The 25082-nt window shown below is 36.0% G+C and overlaps 1 protein-coding gene across 1 annotated transcript; it reads right to left on the bottom strand.

Moving 5' to 3' along the window:
• Nucleotides 1-717: 717 nt before the first annotated feature.
• On the bottom strand, nt 718-17744 carry LOC128654435 (keratin, type II cytoskeletal cochleal-like). The gene is made up of 9 exons (XM_053708342.1): nt 17325-17744; nt 8307-8515; nt 6918-6978; nt 6708-6803; nt 6453-6617; nt 5936-6061; nt 3862-4082; nt 2048-2076; nt 718-1028 (listed from the first exon to the last, which is right to left on the bottom strand). The coding sequence occupies exons 1-9, from the start codon at nt 17742-17744 to the stop codon at nt 919-921; spliced, it is 1437 nt and encodes a 478-aa protein (XP_053564317.1). The 3' UTR covers nt 718-918.
• Between the last annotated feature and the right edge of the window lie 7338 nt (nt 17745-25082).

Raw genomic sequence — 25082 nt, 5'->3', positions numbered from 1 at the left:
TTTATTTAGATATGCAAATTATTTTAGACTTGTTTTATAACATAGAACATTTAGCCTATTGTTATGCCTTTAAAATCTCCAAGATATTTGATTATTAAAGCTGTGTAAAAAAAAAAAACTTTGTCCAATTCTTTCCAGAAAATAATGGCTACATTAAATCTTTATAGCATATGTGATCCATTCATTCTGATTACAATTCAACTTTACAGATCATCATATTTATTTTCTGATAATAAACCCATCATCTGGTACAAACGCCTGCCATACGTGTTAGTTCCAGGTCAGAGCTCTAAGACAATCAGATCTACAGACTTTGACCTTGAGGTCATATGGTGTCCACAATGGTCTCACTCTTGAGAGGGATGAAGTTGGAAGAAACTATCCATTAGATCCTTTCTTCAATTATGTAGATTAACTTTAGGATTCTTTACTTTGAGTATAGATGTTAGGTAAACCCTTAGAAAATAGGAAAAAAAAACTACTTTTAACAACTGTACAGACTAAATAAGACCTCCCTAAAATTAGAACTTCACAGCCTATTGGAATATTAGGCTTTCTGGTTAAATGCTAAAATCTGGTAACTGCCCTTTTGCAGTATGTGCTTAATGACAGAAAGTTGTGCAAGTGTAATGAAAGAAAAAAAGTTCTGAAATTTGAACATCCAAAATTATAATCTTTAAAATGTTTGATTTTCATGCAACATATTGACACACACCATCATTTGAATAATGCTTTATTATGGACAGTCAGATAGCAAATACATTATATCTTAATCACAGAATTATATTTATGGAAAAGCATTCCATTTCATTATCCTTATGGCCCAAGGGTGTAATATTGACAGTTATACAGGTATCTGTAATTAATTGCTGATAATGTATTATAAAGCTATGGATTGTTGTCTAGTCTTAAGTGTTATTAGCAGTGCCCATGACCAGATCTGTGTTTGGAAACGTGGCTGAAGCTTCTTACACCACTGGACAGTCCTCCAGTGCAGTCTTTTCCTCCAGTGCTGGAGTGAAGCACAGCTGAAAATAAAGAAACATGGGCACTTAACAGATGCTAAATGAATGACAACAATTAAAAAATGGACCATTTAATTTTGAGAAGATTATGTTTTCTGCTAAGAAGCCTAAAAAAATCCACTAATTTTTATGATGTGGCCTATTTGTCAAAAAATACACATTGGAATTAAATAACTGATGTCTAAATAACATTATATTTATACTACATAACCTTTAAGAAAAAGATTTCAAATTTAGGTCACTGCATCTAATAGGTCACTTTTGGTAAATATTTAGACAGCTATATACTGTATATAAAACTGAGTTTTGAACAAAAACATAAATTCACCTATATTGTAGAGTACAAGTTTATGAAACCATCTTAAAGGGACAGTCTAGTAAAAAAAAAATCATTATTCAGATAGGGTATGCAATTTTAAACAATTTTCCAATTTATTTTTAAAAACAAATTTGATTTGTTCTCTTGGTATTCTTTGTTAAAAGCTAAACCTAGATAGGCCCATATGCTAATTTATAAGCCCTTGAAGGCCACTTCTTATCTCAGTGCATTTTTACAGTTTTTCAAACCTACACAGCACAAGTTCCTGTGTGTCATACAGATAACATTGCACTCACACCTGTGCAGTTATTTATGAATCAGCACTGATTGGCTAAAATGTAAGTCTGTCAAAAGAACTGAAAAATGGGGCAGTCTGCATAGGCTTAAATACAACGTAATCACAGAAGTTGGTTGTGCAAAACTGAGGAATGGGTAATAAAGGAATTATTTATCTTTTTAACCATACAAATTCTGGAGAAGCCTGTCCCTTTAAAGATTATCAAAATTAAATCAACACATGTCTTATTTGTATATTTTTATCCTTAAGAATTTTTTATCAATGATTTACCTCATAATTTTATTTAATTTCCTTCAGAAAAAAAACTTGACAGCCTTTTCTAGGGATTCAAATTCATTATAGCACGTTCATAACCTAGATACATTCATTTTTGTTGCAAAATAAGCAAGTGGTATCAATACTTACAGATATTAACAGGGCCGTTTGTGGACAATCTGAAAAGAAAAACATTTCCCTTCATTATAAAATTACATTGTTTTAAAGGGTACATGGGCAGGGCTGCAATTAAGGTTAAAAGCTCTAGGACATGTTTTGTGTTAGGTGTAATAGTGCTTGAGTAGGGACATGCTTAGAGTTAATTGCTGTTAGATTTAGGTCACTGTTTAAAGGACAAAAAAACAATAACTCATACCTATGGAATGTGAGTGAGAGCCCTTGTAAGAGTGGTTGAAAGTAAACATATTGATATTGTAAAATAAAATGTTTAGTTATGTGTAATAAAACTACTTTGCATTATACTTTCATTATATATTTTTATTCTATTTTTTAATTTAGCTGTGCAAACTTCTCAAGGCTAACTCTGCTACATACATTTCCCTAATTGTCTGGAACAGATTACGACTGCAAAACAATTCCCTTTACACTAATGTAATGACTACAACTTGTTAGCTGCAGACCCCAGCCCAGATTAGCTCCTCCAAATAAGGCAACTTCTGGGTGCATTCTGGATATTAAAAAACAACTGTGTCAAAAAAGGTGTTAACTTGTTTAAAAATGATTTAGATTTTTTATTCTATAGCAAGAAACAGAAATGCCTTGTATTTAGGATGTTTACTAGACATGTGCATTTATTCATTACAAATGTAAATTCGTAACAAAAATACAGATATTGGTTTTGTTTTCACAAAACGAATATCCAAACGAATGCACAAACCAATTTAAAGAAAATGAATATATACTAACAAAATTCATTAGCATACATTTATGTTCTTTAAATTAGCTTGAACAGGTAACATACTTACCTATAGTGCGCTGGGGGAGCCCTTCTTCACAGAGCCCAGAGCTGCGCTAATAGGAGGCTTAACGCAACAGATCACTAAACCTGCGCTAAAGAAGAAGGTCCTTTATGGCAGGCTCTGGGATCTCCCTTTCTATGCCTCCTATTATTGTGGCGCTGGACTCTGTGAAGAAGAGAGGCGCTGGGCTCTGTGATGAAGGGTCCGGATTAGCGCGTATAGGTAAGTATAAACGTGCAGGTGATTCTTTTTCACCTGCAGTAAAAGAACATTTACATTTGTTTTAATGAAAATGAATGTAAATGTTACTAAATATGTAGTTTTAAACAAAATGAATACCGAATAGTGCAGCAAACAAATTTTCTAAAAAAATTATTTTTCTGAATATTTGTTCCAAGTGATTTATTTGAAACAAATTATTCAGTGCTGCACATGTCTAATGTTTACTGTTGCTTTAAGCTGTAAGGAGCAGCTATTATTTAGTGAAGTGCATACATCACACTCTCACTAAATAATACTGAATAATAGCTGCGTGAGTTTGACCAGGATTCTAAAAGGGTGTCACAATGAGAAATCAGCAGTCACTTGTTTTTTCTAATATAACTTTTTGCACAAGCTCAGTGTTTGGTAAAATGTCAGCATCATTGAATTTGGTTATGGTATATTTTATTAAATGACACATGTGATTTGTATTTAGTAGACATGTGCATTGGGAAGTCACGGATGTCTCTGAATGCAGAAGAAGGCAGCCGCTCAAGGTATTTGGCTCTATTTGGAGCCAGATTTCTTCTTGCAAAAGTGCAACAAGCCAAGATCTGGATCTGCACAGAGTGCAGAGTGTGTGTTGAACTTTCACAAGAAGAAATCCAGCTACAAAAAGAGCCGAATGCCACGAGCTTGCACATTCGGAGGCATCCGCAACATCAGAATGCACATGTCTAGTGTTTAACTGCCATATTAAATGAATTGACAAATACAACTCACCTGCACTCTTCTCCCTCCAGCATTCTCTTATAAGTTGCAATCTCAATATCCAGTGCCAACTTCACGTTCATCAGCTCCTGATACTCACGCAGCTGGCGAGCCATGTCCTGCTTAGCTTTCTGCAGAGTCGCCTCCAGCTCAGCCAGTTTATTCTTGGCGTCTCTGACAGCCGCCTCTCCTCGGCCCTCAGCATCACTTATAGCTGCCTCCAGTGCAGCACGCTGGGAAAACAAAATATGAATGTCTATAGCATATTATGATCAATGTGAGCTTTATGTATTATATTAGTTTGGATTAGTAGCTGATAAAAAAGATAAGAATTACTTTAGGGTAATATAATGTGATTTTTCCTGCATGGCTTTTTATTGTGTTTTCAAATTCAATAGCATTCAATTGAAAACCATTAAAAAACCTGACTAGCATGTAGTTTTCCAGTAGCTTTACAAGGTGACATCACCAGTAATTTACACTGAAAGAATTCAGCAGTGGTATTATACCACTTGTATTGTTAAAATTTCCATGCATGCTTTGTTTTATTAATATTTTATTATTAATAATGTAAACATTTTGCTAAAAATATAACTAAAGTCAGACTTTAAAACTATGAAAGTTGTAGACAACTAGACGGTTAATTCATGATTACAATTATGTGTTGTAAGTGAAAAAGTGTTATATATATATACTGTATATGTATATATAAAATTAAATGAAAATGTTAATTGCCTAACTTATGCATTGCGTATTCATGAACCCTCATTATGTTTCACTCTTCAACGGCATAGGCACCATTTATGAAACTGCGCATACAGCTTGTTAGCCTTTGTGGTGCAGACTCACTTATTGTATGTATCCTGCCTTGCTATCTAACACTGTCACCTCTGTTTGTTTTTATTATTACTTGTATTGATAGTCATTTGCACTCATTACACAGTTCAGTGTGGTTTGATATCATCATCATATATATCGCTGGTTATTAGCATACCACATTTATATGCACATTTTTTGTAACTGTCCGTTTTAGATCTGAGGATTTTTTGCTCCTTGTTTGAAGGACATCTGAACCTATTTTAATTAGTTTGGCACTGTTTATAATGTTATACTTTGTTCACATACATTCACATTATTGTGAATTTATTGTTACTTTTCCCTGTTAAATTTGGTGGATATTGTAACCAAATTATATCACTCATATTTAGAGGTTTTTTTTATTTTCCTTTGTTGAAGGATATATAAAGGACATTTCTTTTTGCACGCACCATTTTTAGGCGACTTCACTTTTTCACATCACATTTTGTTTTCACTTATGCAAGCCTGCAATTCCAATTTAAGAAGCAGCAGTCTCTAGACCACTGTTTCCTTACCTCTCCACCATCTCTAGAGGTGGCAGACATTCTTCTGGGAAAATTGACAAGAAATGCTGACATTCAATTGGCTGAGCAGGAGCACGTGGTGGGTTGTACAAGCTATTGCTTGTGAAATTATAAATTCTGTTAGAAGATGCTGCCTCGTTCCCCAAGAACATGGGCAAACAAGAATCTTGCCCACCCACAGTATAAAAAAGGGAGTGCCATTCTTATCTGTGAAGACCTCTTTGAAACCCTCTAGAAATAAATTGCAAAACACCTGTTACAGTTATTTGTGCGTCTAGCTAGATTTTTCTGTTATATTGTATAGGTAATTTGGTTGGTTATCTAACTTAAATGTCAGCTATTCAAATGGATTGGAATGACTTAGAAAAGGAAAATAAAATTAATCTGAACTGTAAATTATATTTTTGCAGTCCAATCTTTTCTACATTGGAATGGGGTCAACACTAGCCATGGACCACTAGAACCAAATAATTTTGCTAATTAGATATAAATAATGTGCAAAAAATGTGCATGGCATAATTGTAAATATACAATTTATTTATTATTTTATTTACTTATTTATTTATTTAACCCAAACTATAGAAAAACAGCAAGGTTTCAACTAATAATTTAATAAGAGTAGTATTACTTGTTAGGCAGTTTTACCACTTTGTAAATATCTGTTGTTATTCACATATAGATTTGAATGAACCATAACGTTCTACCTGTGATTTTGCACTGTCAATCTCTCCCCTAAGTCTCTGAATGGTTTGGTTGAGCTCAGCAATCTCATTTCTGGTGTTCTGCAGATCATTGCCATTTCTACCTGCGGTCATGCGAAGCTCCTCAAACTGCAGATAACATAGATACAGTTATGGACAGTTTCAGTATTTTATATAGCATTTAAAGGGACAAGAAATCCCACATTTTTCTTTCATTATTCAGATAGAGAATACAATTTATAAACAATTCAATGTACTTCTATTATCAAATTTACTTTGTTCTCATGTTATTCTTTGTTGAAGAGGATCCTAGGTAGGTAACGTGCACATGCATGAAGCACTACATGACAAGAAATAGTGTTACCATATACTGCTCTTGCTAATGTATAACATTGTTGCAAAACTGCTGTGATAAAATTGTATGGTCTATCTAAATCATGAAAGAAAATGTTTGTGTTTTATGTTCCTTTAAATAACAAAGCAGATCTCGTCTGTTTTTTTCTGCAATTGATGGTCTCACCCTTGACTGGTACAAGGCCTCAGCCTCAGCTCTGCTCCTGTTAGCGATCTCCTCATACTGAGCTCTGACCTCAGCTATAATTCCATCCAAATCAAGGTCTCTGCTGTTGTCCATGGAAACCACCACTGAAGTATCTGAGATCTGAGCCTGGAGCTGAGCAATTTCCTGCAAAGAAGATAATAGAAAATTATTTTTATCTATAAGTAATTACGTAGAAAATAAATATGCAAATAGAAAACTACAAGAAATATTTACAGCATCAAAGAGGTTTCGCAGGAAGTCAATCTCGTCATTCAGGGAGTCAGTCCTTGCTTGCAGCTCAGCTTTAGTCATAAAAACGGCATCAACTTCCTAAGTGAAAGAAAAAGTAATAATGCATAAAGGTACCTGTATCAATATGTATTTTGTTTAGTTGCAATTTATTATTGTTGTTGCTTAGAAAAAAATAAGAAAATATGGCCTTACTCTCTTTAGATCAGCAAATTCATTCTCTGCATCTGTGCGACTGTTTGCTCCTTCTTCATATCTGAGAATTGATAAAGGAAATGTCACTAGTTTTCTTTTATATTAAAGGTAAGTTGCAAGTTTAATAATTAAAGGGACATTATACACTAGATTTTTCTTTGCATAAATGTTTTGTATATGATCCATTTATATAGCCTACACAGCTTTTTTTTATTATTTAAAAAATGTATAGTTATGCTTATTTTTAAATAACATTGTGCTGATTTTCAGACTCCTAACCAAGCCCCAAAGTTTTAGGAGAATACTGATGTATACCTACTCCAGCTTGCTCCTGTTTGCGTAAAGAGTCTTTTCATATGTAGAGGAAGGGGGAGGGGAGTGTTAGTTTTTTTGCTATAGAACCACTTTCAGTGGTTGTTCCAGGTAACCTTTTCAACAGAGCTAAACTGGGAGCTTCTAAGTTAGTTTTTAAACGGTTTTATACTACTGGATTTTTAGATCCGCATCTGTGCTTATTATTCTTTATAGTAGTGTCTATTACATGCAGTTAAATGAAAATTGGTGTATACTGTCCCTTTAAGCACTACAAGACAATTATAAAAATAAAGGTTACAGTGTGTGTGAAAAATAATTAAAGGGACATTAAAAAAGATTTAAACTTTTACGATTCAGATAGATCATGCAGTTTTAAACAACTTTCCAGTTTATTTATATTATTTAATTTGCCTCGTTCTCTTGGTATCCTTTATTGAAAGCATACCTAGGTAGGCACAGGAGCAGCAATGTATTACTGGGAGCAAGCTGCTGATTAATGGCTACACAGCTATGACTCTTATTGGCTTACCCAATGTGTTCGGCTAGCTCCCAGTTATGCATTGATGCTAATTCAACAAAGGATACCAAGGACATTAAGTAAATTTGATAATAGAAGTAAATTGAAAATTTATTTGAAATTGTATGCTCTACCTGAAGGGGTCACAATCTTAACTTAGAGGGCAGCAGATTCAGGAGAAATGTAAGGAAGCAGTTTTTTTTACAGAAAGAGTGGCGGATTCATGGAAAAAAACTTCCAGTTGAGGTGGTTAAAAACAAGGACTGTAAAATAATCAAAAAAGTTCTGGGGCACACATAAGGCTGTCCTAAAACAAAAAGTAACATGTAATATGGGTAGACGTGATGAGCTTTTTTTGGTTCTTATCTACTGCTAAAAAAGAAAATGTGTTTAGTGTCCTTTTAATCATGAAAGAAAAAAAATTGGGATTCATATCCCTTTAAGCATACCAATGTAAAATGAGTAATGTTTTTGGAAGATTATCAACAGATTCTCAAAAAAAATTGCCACTACTGATTTTAGCTTTTTTGAATGCAGTACAAAGGCTACTGTTATACCTTCTCCTCAAGACTTCTGCTGATCCCTCCATATTGTTTCTCTCTGCATCAAGACGAGCTGTCTCACAGCTCAGATTATCCAGTTGTCTCCTGAGGTTGCTTATAAAAGCCTCAAACAGTGGTTCAGTTTGAAATCTTGCAGTATTTTGATCTTGTAACACACCCCATTTTGCCTCAAGCATTTTGTTCTGTTGTTCCAAAAAGCGCACCTAAACCAAGAGAAAATAAGAAAAAAGAAAAGTGTCTATGATGTACAAGTATTACTGGAAAATATTCTTCTTTTTCTAGGAAACCTATAGAATATAATACTAAAATATAACATTTATGACACAAGAAATAAAAAATGAATCTCTTTGGACAGGAAACATGCAAAACCCCTGAATGCTGAGGTCCAACATAAGTAGTCATGTCATTAAAGGGATAGTAAAGTAATTTGACTCAAGAATGTTTACCTCAAAGTTGAGAAGTAGTTCATATGGTGGCTGCTTATTAACCTCTCTGACACCTGAAATCCCAACAAACTCATTCATTTAGGGTGATTGACAAGTCAAGCAAGATCAGGGGAGGAGCAAAACAAGGATTTCCTTTTCAATAATAAATAGTTGGCAGTGGACTAACTGTGTCAGCTACCCATTTGCTGCTAAAAGAGTGACGGACAAGTTACCTATCTTACGGCTAGATTTGGAGTTTTGTCGGTAACGACCCGAAAAACTAACCCCCGGCTTTTTTCTGGCCGCACCATAAAAATAACTCTGGTATTGAGAGTCCACATAAAGGCTGCGTTAGGCTCCAAAAAAGGAGCGTAGAGCATTTTTAACGCAGCTTCAACTCTCAATACCAGAGTTGCTTACGCAAGCGGCCAGCCTCAAAAACGTGCTCGTGCACGATTCCCCCATAGGAAACAATGGGGCTGTTTGAGCTGAAAAAAACCCTAACACCTGCAAAAAAGCCGCGTTCAGCTCTTAACGCAGCCACATTGTTTGCTATGGGGAAACACTTCCTACGTCTGCACCTAACACTCTAACATGTACCCCGAGTCTAAACACCCCTAACCTTACACTTATTAACCCCTAATCTGCCGCCCCCGCTATCGCTGACACCTGCATTTTAATTTTAACCCCTAATCTGCCGCTCCGTAAACCGCTGCTACTTACATTATCCCTATGTACCCCTAATCTGCTGCCCCTAACACCGCCGACCCCTATATTATATTTATTAACCCCTAATCTGCCCCCCTCAACGTCGCCTCCACCTGCCTACATTTATTAACCCCTAATCTGCCGAGCGGACCTGAGCGCTACTATAATAAAGTTATTAACCCCTAATCCGCCTCACTAACCCTATAATAAATAGTATTAACCCCTAATCTGCCCTCCCTAACATCGCCGACACCTAACTTCAATTATTAACCCCTAATCTGCCGACTGGAGCTCACCGCTACTCTAATAAATGTATTAACCCCTAAAGCTAAGTCTAACCCTAACACTAACACCCCCCTAAGTTAAATATAATTTAAATCTAACTAAATTAATTAACTCTTATTAAATAAATTATTCCTATTTAAAGCTAAATACTTACCTGTAAAATAAATCCTAATATAGCTACAATATAAATTATAATTATATTATAGCTATTTTAGGATTAATATTTATTTTACAGGTAACTTTGTATTTATTTTAACCAGGTACAATAGCTATTAAATAGTTAAGAACTATTTAATAGCTAAAATAGTTAAAATAATTACAAATTTACCTGTAAAAGAAATCCTAACCTAAGTTACAATTAAACCTAACACTAGACTATCAATAAATTAATTAAATAAACTACCTACAATTACCTACAATTAACCTAAAACTACACTATCAATAAATTAATTAAATACAATTGCTACAAATAAATACAATTAAATAAACTAGCTAAAGTACAAAAAATAAAAAAGAACTAAGTTACAAAAAATAAAAAAATATTTACAAACATAAGAAAAATATTACAACAATTTTAAACTAATTACACCTACTCTAAGCCCCCTAATAAAATAACAAAGCCCCCCAAAATAAAAAAATGCCCTACCCTATTCTAAATTACTAAAGTTCAAAGCTCTTTTACCTTACCAGCCCTGAACAGGGCCCTTTGCGGAACATCCATCCTGGCCGACGACTGAACGACGAATGACGGTTCCTTTAAATGATAGAATCCTATCAGCCAATCGGAATTCGAGGGACGACATCTTGGATGACGTCATTTAAAGGAACCGTCATTCGTCGTTCAGTCGTCGGCCAGGATGGATGTTCCGCGGTGGAGGTCTTCAGGATGCTGCCGCTTCGCTCCGGATGGATGCCGCTTGGATGAAGACTTCAATCGGATGGAAGACCTCTTCTGCCCCGCTTGGATGAAGACTTCAGCTGGATCATGGACCTCTTCAGCCCCCCGCTTGGGCTTGGATCAGGACATCGGAGGAGCTCTTCTGGACGGATCGGTGTGATACCCGGTGAGGTGAAGACAAGGTAGGATGATCTTCCGAGGCTTAGTGTTAGGTTTATTTAAGGGGGGTTTGGGTTAGATTAGGGGTATGTGGGTGGTGGGTTGTAATGTTGGGGGGCTTGGGTATTGTATGTTTTTTTTTTACAGGCAAAAGAGCTGTATTTCTTGGGGCATGCCCCGCAAAGGGCCCTGTTCAGGGCTGGTAAGGTAAAAGAGCTTTGAACTTTAGTAATTTAGAATAGGGTAGGGCATTTTTTTATTTTGGGGGGCTTTGTTATTTTATTAGGGGGCTTAGAGTAGGTGTAATTAGTTTAAAATTGTTGTAATATTTTTCTTATGTTTGTAAATATTTTTTTATTTTTTGTAACGTAGTTCTTTTTTATTTTTTGTACTTTAGCTAGTTTATTTAATTGTATTTATTTGTAGCAATTGTATTTAATTAATTTATTGATAGTGTAGTGTTAGGTTAATTGTAGGTAATTGTAGGTAGTTTATTTAATTAGTTTATTGATAGTCTAGTGTTAGGTTTAATTGTAACTTAGGTTAGGATTTCTTTTACAGGTAAATTTGTAATTATTTTAACTATTTTAGCTATTAAATAGTTCTTAACTATTTAATAGCTATTGTACCTGGTTAAAATAAATACAAAGTTACCTGTAAAATAAATATTAATCCTAAAATAGCTATAATATAATTATAATTTATATTGTAGCTATATTAGGATTTATTTTACAGGTAAGTATTTAGCTTTAAATAGGAATAATTTATTTAATAAGAGTTAATTAATTTCGTTAGATTTAAATTATATTTAACTTAGGGGGGTGTTAGTGTTAGGGTTAGACTTAGCTGTAGGGGTTAATACATTTATTAGAATAGCGGTGAGCTCCGGTCGGCAGATTAGGGGTTAATAATTGAAGTTAGGTGTCGGCGATGTTAGGGAGGGCAGATTAGGGGTTAATACTATTTATTATAGGGTTAGTGAGGCGGATTAGGGGTTAATAACTTTATTATAGTAGCGCTCAGGTCCGCTCGGCAGATTAGGGGTTAATAAGTGTAGGCAGGTGGAGGCGACGTTGAGGGGGGTAGATTAGGGGTTAATAAATATAATATAGGGGTCGGCGGTGTTAGGGGCAGCAGATTAGGGGTACATAAGGATAACGTAGGTGGCGGCGCTTTGCGGTCGGCAGATTAGGGGTTAATAAGTGTAGGTAGGTGGAGGCGACGTTGTGGGGGGCAGGTTAGGGGTTAATAAATATAATACAGGGGTCGGCGGTGTTAGGGGCAGCAAATTAGGGGTACATAAGGATAACATAGGTGGCGGTCGGCAGATTAGGGGTTAAAAAAATTTATTCGAGTGTCTGCGATGTGGGGGGACCTCGGTTTAGGGGTACATAGGTAGTTTATGGGTGTTAGTGTACTTTAGAGTACAGTATTTAAGAGCTTTATGAACCGGCGTTAGCCCAGAAAGCTCTTAACTACTGACTTTTTTCCTGCGGCTGGAGTTTTGTCGTTAGATGTCTAACGCTCACTTCAGAAACGACTCTAAATACCGGAGTTAGAAAAATCCCATTGAAAAGATAGGATACGCAATTGACGTAAGGGGATCTGCGGTATGGAAAAGTCGCGGCTGAAAAGTGAGCGTTAGACCCTATTTTGAGTGACTCCAAATACCGGCGGTAGCCTAAAACCAGCGTTAGGAGCCTCTAACGTTGGTTTTCACGGCTAACGCCAAACTCCAAATCTAGGTGTTAGAACATTGTCCACACTTAACATGTTAAATGGGACTTATGTTGTGTGTGATTTCTTTGCTGCATGTAAAAGAGGTAAATGTATAACAGTATTTTGCTTTGCATTTTTTTCTTTTCTTTTTTGAAAAACATAAATTCCTGAGCAGAAATCAATACTTTTGCTCATCTTTTTTTCACCAATAGAAGCTTTGAGCAATCGATGAATAATCAAATGATGTGTATGTGTACAAACATGCAGTTTTTGGTACAAATTAGCAAAATTCTACCACAGGTAGGAGAGTTAAATTGCGGGTGTCCTTATATACCAAACAATGCAGACAAGAACAATAGAAATTTAGAATATCATACAAATAATCACAGGTATTAAACCTAAAAAACAATTCTCACAGTAATAGAGGTTTTAAATGTTCAAATGAGTAGAATAGGAAACTGAAGCTTGATTTGCTGGACAGTACAATCAACATTGACCACAGGCTGCTCCTCGGATAGAGTCCAAGGCTATGGGCTCTAAATGAATCACAATTTTCTCAAAAGTTTTGTATTCACTAGTATAGCACACTAAAATAATGGTGTCTGTGCACACATTAAGGCATATTTAAGAAATGTCTTGCGGACCTGACCTGACAGTGTGGATCAGGTCCTCAAGACATTGCTGAATGCGGAGAGCAATATGCTCTGCGCATTTAACATTGCACCAGCAGCTCACAAGAGCTGCTGATGCAATGCCGCCCCCTGCAGACTCACGGCCAATGGGCCGCCAGCAGGGGGTGTCAATCAACCCAATCGTACTCGATCGGGTTGAATTGTTGCGATTCCTGTCCGCCTGCTCAGAGCAGGCAGACAGGGTTTTGGAGCAGCGGTCTTTGTGACCGCTGCTTCATAACTGCTGTTTCTGGTGAGTCTTCAGACTTCGGAGCTGGATAGATAGGCCCCCTTGGGTATTCTGAGTTCCCCAGTTAACTCGACACCGCCACAGAGAATCTCCAACACTCAACTTGTAAAATGTAATATAAATGTATTAAAAACTATAGCAGTGGCTTATACTTGTGAGTACCATTCATTTGGAAAGATTAGGATCAGTATTTATTTTTGTGTGATATGTTGTATGGCCGTATGTTTCTTGTTTTAATGACTGTGCACTTCCTGTTTGCTTAAACATAACCTCTTCTCCTAATATTACTCTTTCAAAAGTAAGCTAGAAAGGTTCTGAGCCTAATGTCCCATTAATAAGAGGGATATATACTGTCTACATCATAGCTATTAAAGGGACATGAAAAAAAAAATTGTGATTCAGACAGAGCATACATTTTCTAATTTATATTAGCAAAATTGCTTCATTATCTTGTTATCCTTTATTGAAGGAGCACCAATGCACTAATAAGAGCTAGCTGAATGACAAGAGGCATATATGTGCATATGTGCAGCCACCATTCAGCAGCTAGCTCCCAGTACTGCATTGCTGTTCCTGAGCCTACATAGGTATGCTTTTCAACAAAGGAAACAAAAGAAAATGATGCAAATTAGATAAAAGAAGAAATTTGTAAAGTTGCTTAAAATTGCATGCTCTGTCTGAATCATGAAAGTTTTTTTTTCCCAATCTATAATCTTTATTCAAAATGATTTAATGACATTCCAACCTAACTAAGATATAGATGTATGAGCTCAAATTATACTTCAGAATTACAATTGGCAAAATATATCAACTAATATAACAATATCAAAAAGAGTGTGCTTTACATAAATTAAATATGTGGTAGGAATAAATAATTGATAAACATAAAAAAATATTGTCTTGTAACAATGGCACATTCAGGATCTTAGCAAAAGTTCCTTCATGGATTACAATCTAGAATTATATCAGTTACTGATATTAGATAATGTATTAACTGAGCTATTCCGCCCAACAAAAATAAATGAGAACTAGCGGTATGTTTTCAGAATTCTAAGTCTAAGGCTCTAGTAAGAAAGTTAGCTTAGTGCCCTTTTAGTGTTGTTTGCATACTTAACTTAATGGGTGGGAAAAAAAAACCATGAACCTGAAAGAACAATGTTTGAACATGTCAAAAATACTTTTTGGGGGACTTCTAGGGTGGTGGCCATCTTGAAGGTTTTGCTCAGCTTCAGCTCCTGATGATTTTTTCACTATATTTTTATTTTAAGCTCTTACAATATGATACCTAAAATAATTGAGAGGCCCAACTGAAGACGAATTAAACCAGGATATATGGTTCTGGATTGGGTCTTGGCACCTGTGCCCTCAATACTGGACATTCTAATCTGTGGCCTTCCCTTATATTGAAGTCACAACACTGTCCCCACAACTAGAAGCACAAAGAGTGTGCAGTCTTTATTCTTTCATATGAATTTATTCACGCCCTAGAAGAACTTTTGCCTTCATATGTCTTTCCCTTTGGAAAGGAACTGTGGGGTTCCAATGAGCTTAATTATTTTGTGCTCCCCAGTGTGGAATACTCTGTAGAGTCTCCCATATCCCAATCCACACCACAAACATGTACCTCTTATGGGTGAGATTTAATTCCCAGGGCAAGAAAGATAAAGCTGCGGTGGACACTGAATCATGAAAGTTCTAGTTTGACTTTTATGTCCCTTCAAGTTTCACTATTTACTTTTTTACTCGCTGCTATTTGCTTGTAAATTATTTTATTTTAACTTAGCTTTTAAGGTCTAATTGTAGGGTAAATAAAAATATATTTTTTCCTACACTAGTATAGTAGAATAAATAATTATATAAATGGCAACAATGTGATCCTAATGAATGTTAGAGAAAATGTAATGTTTTATCAGTTGACTTCAAAATACAGAAGCTATTAAAGGGACATGAAAAAAAAAATTGTGATTCAGACAGAGCATACATTTTCTAATTTATATTAGCAAAATTGCTTCATTATCTTGTTATCCTTTATTGAAGGTGCACCAATGCACTAATAAGAGCTAGCTGAATGACAAGAGGCATATATGTGCATATGTGCAGCCACCATTCAGCAGCTAGCTCCCAGTACTGCATTGCTGTTCCTGAGCCTACATAGGTATGCTTTTCAACAAAGGAAACAAAAGAAAATGATGCAAATTAGATAAAAGAAGAAATTTGTAAAGTTGCTTAAAATTGCATGCTCTGTCTGAATCATGAAAGTTTTTTTTTCCCAATCTATAATCTTTATTCAAAATGATTTAATGACATTCCAACCTAACTAAGATATAGATGTATGAGCTCAAATTATACTTCAGAATTACAATTGGCAAAATATATCAACTAATATAACAATATCAAAAAGAGTGTACTTTACATAAATTAAATATGTGGTAGGAATAAATAATTGATAAACATAAAAAAATATTGTCTTGTAACAATGGCACATTCAGGATCTTAGCAAAAGTTCCTTCAAGGATTACAATCTAGAATTATATCAGTTACTGATATTAGATAATGTATTAACTGAGCTATTCCGCCCAACAAAAATAAATGAGAACTAGCGGTATGTTTTCAGAATTCTAAGTCTAAGGCTCTAGTAAGAAAGTTAGCTTAGTGCCCTTTTAGTGTTGTTTGCATACTTAACTTAATGGGTGGGAAAAAAAAACCATGAACCTGAAAGAACAATGTTTGAACATGTCAAAAATACTTTTTGGGGGACTTCTAGGGTGGTGGCCATCTTGAAGGTTTTGCTCAGCTTCAGCTCCTGATGATTTTTTCACTATATTTTTATTTTAAGCTCTTACAATATGATACCTAAAATAATTGAGAGGCCCAACTGAAGACAAATTAAACCAGGATATATGGTTCTGGATTGGGTCTTGGCACCTGTGCCCTCAATACTGGACATTCTAATCTGTGGCCTTCCCTTATATTGAAGTCACAACACTGTCCCCACAACTAGAAGCACAAAGAGTGTGCAGTCTTTATTCTTTCATATGAATTTATTCACGCCCTAGAAGAACTTTTGCCTTCATATGTCTTTCCCTTTGGAAAGGAACTGTGGGGTTCCAATGAGCTTAATTATTTTGTGCTCCCCAGTGTGGAATACTCTGTAGAGTCTCCCATATCCCAATCCACACCACAAACATGTACCTCTTATGGGTGAGATTTAATTCCCAGGGCAAGAAAGATAAAGCTGCGGTGGACACTGAATCATGAAAGTTCTAGTTTGACTTTTATGTCCCTTCAAGTTTCACTATTTACTTTTTTACTCGCTGCTATTTGCTTGTAAATTATTTTATTTTAACTTAGCTTTTAAGGTCTAATTGTAGGGTAAATAAAAATATATTTTTTCCTACACTAGTATAGTAGAATAAATAATTATATAAATGGCAACAATGTGATCCTAATGAATGTTAGAGAAAATGTAATGTTTTATCAGTTGACTTCAAAATACAGAAAAATCTAAATGTTTTATTTTTTTATTTTTCATGAGACGACATAAAAATGATAAAAAATGTGCACTTACTAATTACACATCAATCTGTCATAAGTTTAATCGTATAAAAATGTTTAGAAATATATATTATTTCATGCATTTCTAAATAAATTGCAATTTAATGAATAAATTAGTAATTACATCTTATGTTTAACCATTTTTATCAGATTCAGTTAAACCTATAATAAACTATGTCAACAAACAGATTTGTATTAGTTTTAAATTACTATTTGCCAGGATTTTATTTAGATATATATTTATCAACAGTTTTTTGTTTTGTTTTTTGCTTTTTTAGTTGTTGCTTTTTTTTTTAGGGAGTTTACTCGCTACAAGTAAATCAGTCCAGTAAATGGTCTTACCTTGTCAATGAAGGAGGCAAATTTGTTATTGAGTCCCATGATTTGATTCCTCTCTTCAGTTCTCAGTCTCTGGATGGTTGGATCAATCTCCAAGTTGAGAGGTGCCAGAAGACCTTGGTTCACAGTAACAGAGGTGATACCTCCTGCACAAGATGACCCCCCAAATCCATAGCCAGATCCTCCAAAACCATATTCAGATCCAGATCCATGACAGCCTTTACCTACTGAGATCTTTTGTCCTTTGGATCCAAGACTGTAGGCACTTTTACTACTAAAGCAGTGAAGTCCCTTGTGGGAAGAGCCACCATGTTTTGGTGAGTATGAGGAGATGCTGTGAGTGCTCACATGTTTAGGTAAAGAAACAGAACAGGAGCTGAAGTGCTTGAGTTCAGAGCTGTGGTGGGTTGATTGGTGAGGCATTCTGAGGCTTTTTCTTAAGGGTTCAGGTGTAAAACCAATGCAAATACTGAATAAATCATTTAGAACAAATGCAACTTATTTTATACTTAGGGCAGGAGTTATCAAGCACATAAAAATGTATTACTATTTAAATTATTAGCAGCTTAAATTGCTCATATTTTATAGGAAATATATTAGTAATTTACCTAATCAAATATATAATGTTTATACTACTGACTTTAATATAAATGAAGAACTAGATTACATAGAATTAGTTTACGAGAGTTCCATATATATGTGATTGACTGTTTGCTGATGCTCTTTGTTTAGCTTTTCCCATAAATGTATATGTTAGTTAACGTTTGCTGAGTGTGCAATAATGTGACACATCTGATTAAACATAACTTTGTGCATCATTTTTAAATTTAATAGCATCACCACGCTGTAGAAACAAATTTATATTCTTGTATAAAATATATTTGAAGTCAAAGATTATAAAGAAGCAGAATAAGCAAAGAAAAATCTACATTTAAAATTGAAGCATTTTATGGGACATTGTAGTGTAAAATTTCCTCCCTGTTCAAGGGACATAAAATACTTTGAGATAGTAATATAAAATTATATATATATATATATATATATATATATATATATATATATATATATATATATATATATATATATATATATATATATATATATATATATATATAAATGTAGGAAAGAAGCACTCACTGAACTTACTCCAACAGTGACAAAAGTTTAATGGAATATAGTGACGTTTCGGGACAACAACAGTCCCTTCCTCTGACCAATTAACAATGTGTGAAAACAGCCCTTAAATAGGCTCCAGATAATTTTCTGAAATTCTGATATATATATATATATATATATATATATATATATATATATATATATATATATATATATATATATATATATATATACAATTCTACAATATACTTTTATTATTTATTTTGTCCTCTTTTCCTGTAATTCCATTCTGACATTGTGAGCTTTTCAGTTCTTGTTAGAAATGGAAGTGCATAACACTGTTATATTCCACACAGCCATTGACTGCACACTCTAGTGACCTATTTTTAACTGTCCTTAATTGGCCACAGCAGAGATGGTAACCTAAGTTACAACATGGCAGCTCCCATTGTTTATAGAAACTAAAGCTTTACACTTATTTTGTCAATACTTAAACAGCCAATGAAACTTTCAAAAAATACATCTACATTTTATTCTCAGACTAATCTTTTCTTTGATTGCACCATTCTATCTAGCATTTATTTAGTGTTTAATGTCCCTTTGATGTGCTCCCATTTATCCATTTTACCTGCTAGAGTGTATTCAAAGGGATACAGTTCTTTAACATTTGTTTCCCCTTAATGTTTTCCAAATGTCTTGTTATACCAACTGTAGAGTATTAAATGTGTGGGGGAACTGTTCCTTCATGGTTATTTTTTTTATTTGAAATATATTTTTTTCCTCATTAAAACCATCCCCTAAGACATGCCCATATCAATGGACTAAGCCTGCAAGTAAAGCAGACCTGCTAATGTTAGATATGTTAAGTATCGAAATATTAGTTATGGCTGGGGGTTGAATAAACACAACCAGATATTTCACATTAAAAAACTATCTCTTCTTCATACCTCCCACTGAGAGATTAATTAGCACTATTTAAATAGCTTTTCTACAAAGAATACAAAGAAAACATTTGTTACTCATATTTTCAGTGTAGGTGGGAATACAAAAGGCAAAAGTAGCTATTTCAAATAACAAATACTGGTGAAGTAGTTGTTTGTAAATAAACAATGTCCCTTTTAGTTGCATACAGATAGCTCATTTTCCTTAACATTGTAATCTAAAATAGTTGTTTTTGTCTACTGAAACCTCCACCTATACTAAAATATCAGTACTTTAGTATTAGCTACTGAAAATGTATGTAAACAAGATGCAGAAGCAGAAATCAATCTTCCAATGGGGGAGTGGGAGAAAGAGAGCACAGCCCGTTTGAAAGGATGTTCCTGCAGCAGATTTGAAAACAAATCTTCACAGCTTCTTTCCTAAGTACATTGTCCCTTGAAATAGGGTTCAATACAAAAGGCTCACATATAATAAATGCTATAAAATGTGCTGGTACTGCTAAACCCATCTCACCTTGAAGTACATTTACATGGCTAATTAAATTTGTCATGACTACAAAGATTTTTTAACATCTATCATATATATAAATGGTGAGATTTGCAGATAGTTCAATATTACCACTCCCTTAATGCTTTTTTCAAATACAGGTAACTTATTTTTTAAACTTGGCTCTAATAGATATTTAGCGAGTGGTGACATTTTAAAGGGATCACTAAAGTCAAAATTAAACTTTCATGATTCAGACAGAGGGGTCAATTTATGAAGCAGCGGATGCTGACTCCGACCCACTCTGCTTCAGTTCCGCCTGAATCGGAAGTTAAGAAACAGCGGTCCTAGGACCCCTGCTCCTTAACTCATCCGCCACCTCTGAGGTGGCGGACAGCAATCAGCCCGAATGAATACGATCGGGTTGATTGACACCCCCTGCCAATAGGCCGCAAATCTGCAGGGGGCAGTATTGCACCAGCAGTTCACAAGAACTGCTGATGCAATGATAAATGCAGACAGCATATGCTGTTGACATTTATCGATGTTTGGTGGACATGATTCGCTATAAGCAGATCATGTCTGTCCGCACCATGATAAATTAACCCCAGAGAATGCAGTTTTAAGAGACTTTCCAATGTATTGCCATTATCAAATTGTGCACAGGTATATTTGTATATGCACACTCATATATGAGTCTTTGATCAGATGATGGCATACACGTAATACAGGGGCTGGCAAATTGAAGGAACTTTTTTAAATTTGTCATAAACAGTCTACTGCTATTACATTTTGTTGAATTGTTGCTTTTGTAATTATGATCTATCTATTGGTCCTTGTGTGTGCTAAAAACTACACATAAACAAAGGTCTTAATTGGGCCACAAATTGACAGTTTTGATACAGTGGGACCAGTTTAAGAAGCAATAATTTGTCTGTTTGGATTTACTTTCATGTCAAAATTCACACATGACTGATAATGTGGACATACCTATCAAAATCAATTACACCAATTTTCATGCAGATAGCTCTCATCCTCCAACCAACAAACCTATTTTTAGAGTCATAATTTCATCAAGGAGTTCTGAACAGAGTCCTGAACATTCTGCACCTAATTTTTGAACACCATACAACAGCAGGCCAAACTAACCACTAGCATAGCTAACAAGAGAATGACCTAGCAAGTATAAAGAGCCTACAGCAGTGTACCCTCTATATATATTTATTCTACTGACCATTTATAATCATTAATGTATTGGTGTCTCAATTTACTTTAGTTATTAGATGCAGGAAGAGGTTGGAATTAGAGAACCAGCAATATGCACCAGAATCAGGATGGAAAGGGAACTAGCGAGTGCTGCTAAATAGGAAAAATATTCTGACCCTCTACAAATAATAGGGCAGCTAAAGTAGCTTTATGGCAAAAGCTACAGCAGAAATGTAAATGTGCATCCTATGATCTATGTAGTTTGCAGTATCCAGTGTTTTGTGAAAGAGTTTTGTTTTTTCTTAACCTTGGAGTAACATTTGTGTTGATTCAGCCTTTAAAGTTCTTATCCAGCTCTATGCATTCATACACAGCAAGTTTTTTTTTTATAACTTTGGCATTCAATGGCCTACTCTGTAACCACAAGCTATGAACATTCTCTTAATGTCTCCAGAATTTTGATGGATAAAGGCTTGAAAAATGGGGGCCATAGTGACAACCATGTCACTAGCAGTTGCAGTTCAGGTGTCATGTACAGGCAACCAAAAAAATAGTAATAGCTGCAAAGCAGCACCCATGACAATAAAGCAAAATGCGTGCAGTATTTATTGTACATCTGAATCCTGTTTCTGTCTTAAATTAAGTTTAGTTCCTTTCCTAAAAGAGGCTTCTGCGAATCATGTCCTTAGGACCTCGCTGCGAGTGAACAGCATATGCTGTGCAATGCTGCCCAATTCTAACTGGTGGCCAATCAGCCGCTAGCAGGGGTTGTCGATCATCCCAATCAAACTGGATAGGGATTATTTCAATCCGCCATCTGATAGTGTTCAGACTGACTGCTGCTATTTAACTATAATTTTTCAGGCAAACCTTAAACGGTGGGCCGCTGAAGCAGCAATAGCTGCTTGGTAAATGGAGCCATTTGTGATGGTAATTTCCAAGCAACAATGCAATAATAAAATGTTCTATGTGCAAATGAGTTAAACAAATAAAGTCAGCTCCAGAGCAGCTACAGATAACTAGGTGAACACATCTGGTGAAGAAATGGCAAGAGGCCAGGGGGGTTGCTAGGTGGATTTATCCCAAGGGGCCGAATTAGCAAATGGCAGGCGGACAGGCGGCGCCAAAGGGGCAGACAAGAAAGGGGTGTCATGTCCAAGGGAGCTGTGGTGTTTAGATACCCAGGATTGCTAGGATTGGTGAAGGGAGCTTTAATTCAAAGTACATGGAAATGCTACAAGTTGGTCTGGAATCAGTGGTTAGCAGTTTTACAGGAGTGGTGGATGGTATCGGAAGGAGATGAGCTGTGGGTTCTATTGAAATGAGTAGAGGAGTGGGGCAAGAGGGGGGCCTCTAAAGTGTTGATCAAGGAAAGGGTGGCAGCGTTAGCCTTTTTGTTTAAGCTGATGGGGCAGGAGGATCTAACTAAGGTGTTTTCGGTTAGGATGGCCATTAGGAGTGTTTATATGGGTAAAAAATCGGTGGATGGAAGGAGGCCAGTGATTTATTCGTTGTTGGTTGATATTGTTCTTTGGTTACCAGGCAATTGTTTATTAGGTTTTAAAGTGTTGCTACTTCGTACAGCATTTGTTCTTGCCTTTTTGGGAGCCTTCAGAATCTCTGAGTTTGTGGCACAGAGTAAAGCCAATGCAGGAGGTCTGCAGTTAAGGGATATGCGAGTGGCAGGGAACGTGGTTAAGGTTTGGCTGCTCAGGTCCAAGACAGATAGAAGCTGGGGAGTGCTGCACTGTTGGGGCAGTCGCAGAATTTCTAGCAGTAAGACCTAAGGTTTAGGGCTCATTGCTGATTCATGAAGTTGGGGTAGCACTGTCACATTTCCAGTTCATGGCGGTTTTCCGTAGGGCTCTGGGAGCACTGGGATTGCCAGAAAAGGCATTTGGTTCCCATTCGTTTCGTATCGGGGCAGCGATGGAACCGCATACTAGAGGCTTAGGTAAGGATGTGATAAAACAGATTGGGAGATAGAAGTCTGAGTGCTTTAGGAGGTACATCCGGCCTGATATATTCGCTTAGTTTTGTTTTTTGGTCTCTTTGGCAGGTCCCTTGATGTGTTGGATTATAGGACATTCTTTCATTTACTGGGCAAGCGGGGCGGGATCTATAGGAAAAGGAGTACAATTGGGATGGGATGAGTCAGAAGTGAAGTTTAAATGGTTTGGGATAAGAGGTCTCAGGTGGGACCAGATTGTGGGATTGGTGTTGAATTATGCTCCGTTGTTCAGGCCGCCTTCCATTCTGGTGATGCATGCAGGGAGTAATGACTTGGGCTTAATGTCCCAAAAAGACCTTATTGATAATATTAAGAGGTATTTAAGCAGATTAGTTGAGTTGTTCCTGGGATTGGTGGTAATCTGGTCTGAGATTGCTCCTCGGATAGTATGGAAGGCGGCCTGGAGTATCAAAAGGCTGCGGATACGATCGGGTTGATTGACACCCCCTGCTAGCGTTCGATTGGCCGCGAATGTGCAGGGGGCGGCATTGCACAAGCATTTCTAGTAAAATGCTTGTGCAATGATAAATGCCGACAGGGTATGCTGTCGCCATTTATCAATGTTCGGCTGACTTAATCCGCTGCAGTGGACCATGTCCGCCCACACATTGATAATTAGGCCCCATAGTCACAGTAATGCACAGACACAAACACACAAAGAAACACATCAACACACTCACAAATACACACACACACAAACACATCTTTAGACAGCATTTTACATATATGAGGTATCAATTTTAATGCTAACATGTCTCTTTAATAAACTAACTGGGTGCACACATCTCAAGTCCTGTGTGTTTAAGATAGTAGTAACAGATATATAAATGAGTTACTAATATTCACAAATTACTCTCTGTTCTCTCTCCCATAATGCCTGGTAGTAAAGTCTTGCATAAGGTAACTGTTTAATGTTATCAGACAGGGTATTTGGTAATTAGGGAATTATTCTGACAAAAACAGGTCACATTCAAACCTATTGTTTGTCTATGAAAGATACAATTTGACCAGTCTTGTACATGAAGCAACTGAACAGGTTTACATGAGATCTTCGCTAACTCATTCATTGCCTAGAATCAGCTCACTTTATGGCAATAAGCCTGAAGACTTCCTCCCACTCACATCTTTTCACACTCCACAGGTTTACTTTAAAGCACAATTGTTTCTTATTGGACATTCTTCCTTCTGATCTGAATAAAGCAACAAAGCACTTTTCAGATTGATGCAGGCACAGCCACTGCACTCTTCAAAGTTTACTCCAGACCAGCCAGGGGTGGTTGGTTGCTCCACTTGGGACTATCATCATCACATTTTGCAACACTGTTGGTGGCACACAGTACAGAGCCAACTTATAGAAATAGGGGCATGGTGTGGGGCTTAAAGGCAACACACAATATTACACAACATACAGAGCTGCTTGGCAGTGCATACTAAGCTCTCTGCAGCTCAACAGGGGTGTTACAGGTGTGTTTGAAGTTCATGGCACCCCATAGATAATCAGGACTTTTCACAGTCATATGTGTTTAGCCACCAATCACCAACTAGCTCCCAGAAGTTCATTGCTGCTCCTGAAACTACCTGTGTATGCTTTTCAAACAAAGGATACCAAGAAAATTAGAAATCTAAAATGACAAGATATAAATAGCCACTAATCCCCAGCTAACTCATAGTGAAGGATTCATGCATATTCTTTTTCAACAAATGACACCAAAAGAACAAAGAAAATGTGAAAACAGAAGTAAAATGTAAAAATTCTCTTAAAACTGTATGTTCTATCTCAGTGGTTGCCAAAATGATTCCCCTTGGGGGGCAGTGGGATTACTGAGGAAGACACTAATAGGCATAAGAAGTGAAAGAGAGGCACTGGGCTTACTAGGGCACTAGTAGGAAAATAACCGAAGAGAATGATAGTGGGGCCCCTCCAAGTATAATTATCTTAATTTGTTGTACCTTATCTTATATGGTAAAAGCAAATTAACTTTCTCACTTTGTAGTTGAAG

Source organism: Bombina bombina, chromosome 3 (assembly GCF_027579735.1).
Source record: "Bombina bombina isolate aBomBom1 chromosome 3, aBomBom1.pri, whole genome shotgun sequence".
Lineage (NCBI taxonomy): Eukaryota > Metazoa > Chordata > Amphibia > Anura > Bombinatoridae > Bombina > Bombina bombina.
The sequence above is the reverse complement of the archived record's forward strand: the minus strand, read 5'-3'. Positions and strand labels throughout refer to the sequence as shown.

Coding starts and splice junctions, on each gene's coding strand:
- LOC128654435 (XM_053708342.1), bottom strand. CDS start 17,744: ATGCCTCACCAATCAACCCACCACAGCTCTGAACTCAAGCACTTCAGC. Junction 6,979..8,306: donor GCAGAAGTCTTGAGGAGAAG/GTATAACAGTAG, acceptor ATCAATTCTCAG/ATATGAAGAAGGAGCAAACA. Junction 6,804..6,917: donor AATTTGCTGATCTAAAGAGA/GTAAGGCCATAT, acceptor TCTTTCACTTAG/GAAGTTGATGCCGTTTTTAT.